General features: G+C 40.0%; 1 protein-coding gene across 2 annotated transcripts in view; it reads left to right on the top strand.

Annotated features, from left to right (window-relative positions):
* LOC108570361 overlaps positions 1–1,898 on the top strand; it is an 18,166-nt gene that overhangs the window by 6,742 nt on the left and 9,526 nt on the right. The window contains exon 1 of one of the 2 annotated variants that reach the window (XM_017932211.1): positions 968–1,079. The exons of the other annotated variant lie outside the window; for it this stretch is intronic. Coding sequence (XP_017787700.1) covers positions 968–1,079 — 112 coding nt within the window. Of the gene's footprint in view, positions 1–967; positions 1,080–1,898 lie in introns of those variants that run through there. 2 annotated transcript variants of the gene reach the window in all.

The raw sequence follows: 1,898 nt of genomic DNA, 5'->3' as shown, positions 1-1,898 counted from the left end.
AATAAAAAGATGTGTTATTGTAAATTTCAATATTTTAAAAGTTTAACTTTTTCTGGTTTTAACAACGCGTTATCAAACTGATAAAAATCAGCTTAAAGTATGAGTCGCTCAGCAAAATTAAAATATTCTGTATTTTTATTCTTGACATAGTACAGTAAAAATATTTTAAGGTTATTTATTGTTAGAAAATATCGTGGTAATGTAAAGAAGTGGAATTCGAGTTCGAGGGAATGATTCGTCGAAAAGATCAAATGTAATACAAACATCAGATGGATTCCTAAAAATGGAAAGTTAAAGTGAACTGGTCATGTGTCGTGGAGGACAATACTGGCACGTACCTAGCCGTGTACAGTCCGCGCGGAAAACTAAACGTGCCGCTCTGGTCCGTAGGATTCGTGGTCGGCTAGACCGCGGAATGCCTAGTGTCCCGTGCAGCTGCAGGCAGACAGCTCGATGCTACGGCATGGCCTACTGGGCGGCCTGAGATCGGAGATTTACAGAGGCCAAGTCCGCGTAAAATGGCGCTACCCTCGGTGGAGAGCACCTTGATCAACGGCAAAGCTTCCTCGCCGGGGTCCAGAGGTACGCCCGTTCAAAAAACATTGTACGTAGTCAGTGTCAACGATACCCTCTACGTACGTTTATCTACCCTTCAATGTATCCCCCGAGAGACGAGTCGAGCGTGGTGAACTCTTTCGCGCCACCTGCTATAATTGTAGTCGGCAGGCAAAGTGAAACGTCGAGGGAAAGCGTGAAAACTACGAGCCGTGAGAGTCGAAGCGAGATAACTTTTTCGTCTGAGCCTGTTCTCTCCTCGTCGTGTAACATGGTCGCGTGTCGTCTCATCGACAGTGCACATCAGTAGACGCACCGCGTATATAACCTCTCTTCGCTGGACTGCGTCCTCCTTTGCATTCATCGATATGTGATTTTCGGCTAAGCTAAAAAATACCATTGATCGTCGAAGATGAGGAACGACATTACGGACATGCACACAGCGAACGCTGATAGCAGTACAGACGCCATATGGCTCGAGAAAAGGAGTCCGTCACGAACGGCGCCCGATCAAGTGTCACTCAGTACGTTCCAAATGCATCTTTCTTTGCGAAACGAAAGATGTGCTGTGCTTTGCAAAAATTAGTGGAGCGAATCTCTTGATCATGGTTTCTTGACGTGCACGTGCGCGCGCTTTCAATTAGCCCCTTGTTTTCGTTTAGTAATCAATGTCGATTGAAAAGAGCGCGAGTATATGCTTTTTTGCAAGTCGAATTCGTTGACATAAATGTGCGGTGAAATATTTTAATCTCTTTTCGAAGCTAATTGATAATTATTTGTATAGATATCAGTTTAAAAGTGATTGTATTAAAATCAATAGAAAAATGAATAATCAATTCATACACGTCACGTGCATAGTGTTTTGAAGTGATTAATGTTTTATGAAACTAACAGTGCGCATTTACATCGTGTTTAAATTCAATTTTCATATGATTTGCGATAATTGAAGATTCTGGAAACATGATTCCTTTGATAAGAGATTAGCAAATTTTAACATCTATGCGTATGAATTAAGTAAATTATTGTGAACGATCGTGTGATATATTATTATATTAATTTCTACAATTTGGTTGAATTATAATGTTCGATTGAAAGTAACCTTCGATAAAAGTAGTTCATGCGTATTTTTCGTGATTGTTTTACACAAAAGAAATCTGTATGTAATGATAATTGCTATTTATTGTTCATGAATCCAAACGAACTGTGTTTGCTTATTATCAAAAATGACTATCAAAATTTGCGATTTCAATTATCTAGTAGTAGTGATCATAACGTGTTGATATACGATTTTCGAGTGAGCAGTGCTCTTGCGCATGGGTCCTGAACACGTGTATAGTTCTGTG

This window comes from Habropoda laboriosa, unplaced genomic scaffold (genome assembly GCF_001263275.1).
Source record: "Habropoda laboriosa isolate 0110345459 unplaced genomic scaffold, ASM126327v1 scaffold70, whole genome shotgun sequence".
Taxonomy (NCBI): Eukaryota; Metazoa; Arthropoda; class Insecta; order Hymenoptera; family Apidae; genus Habropoda; species Habropoda laboriosa.
This window is presented reverse-complemented; position numbering and strand designations above follow the sequence as displayed.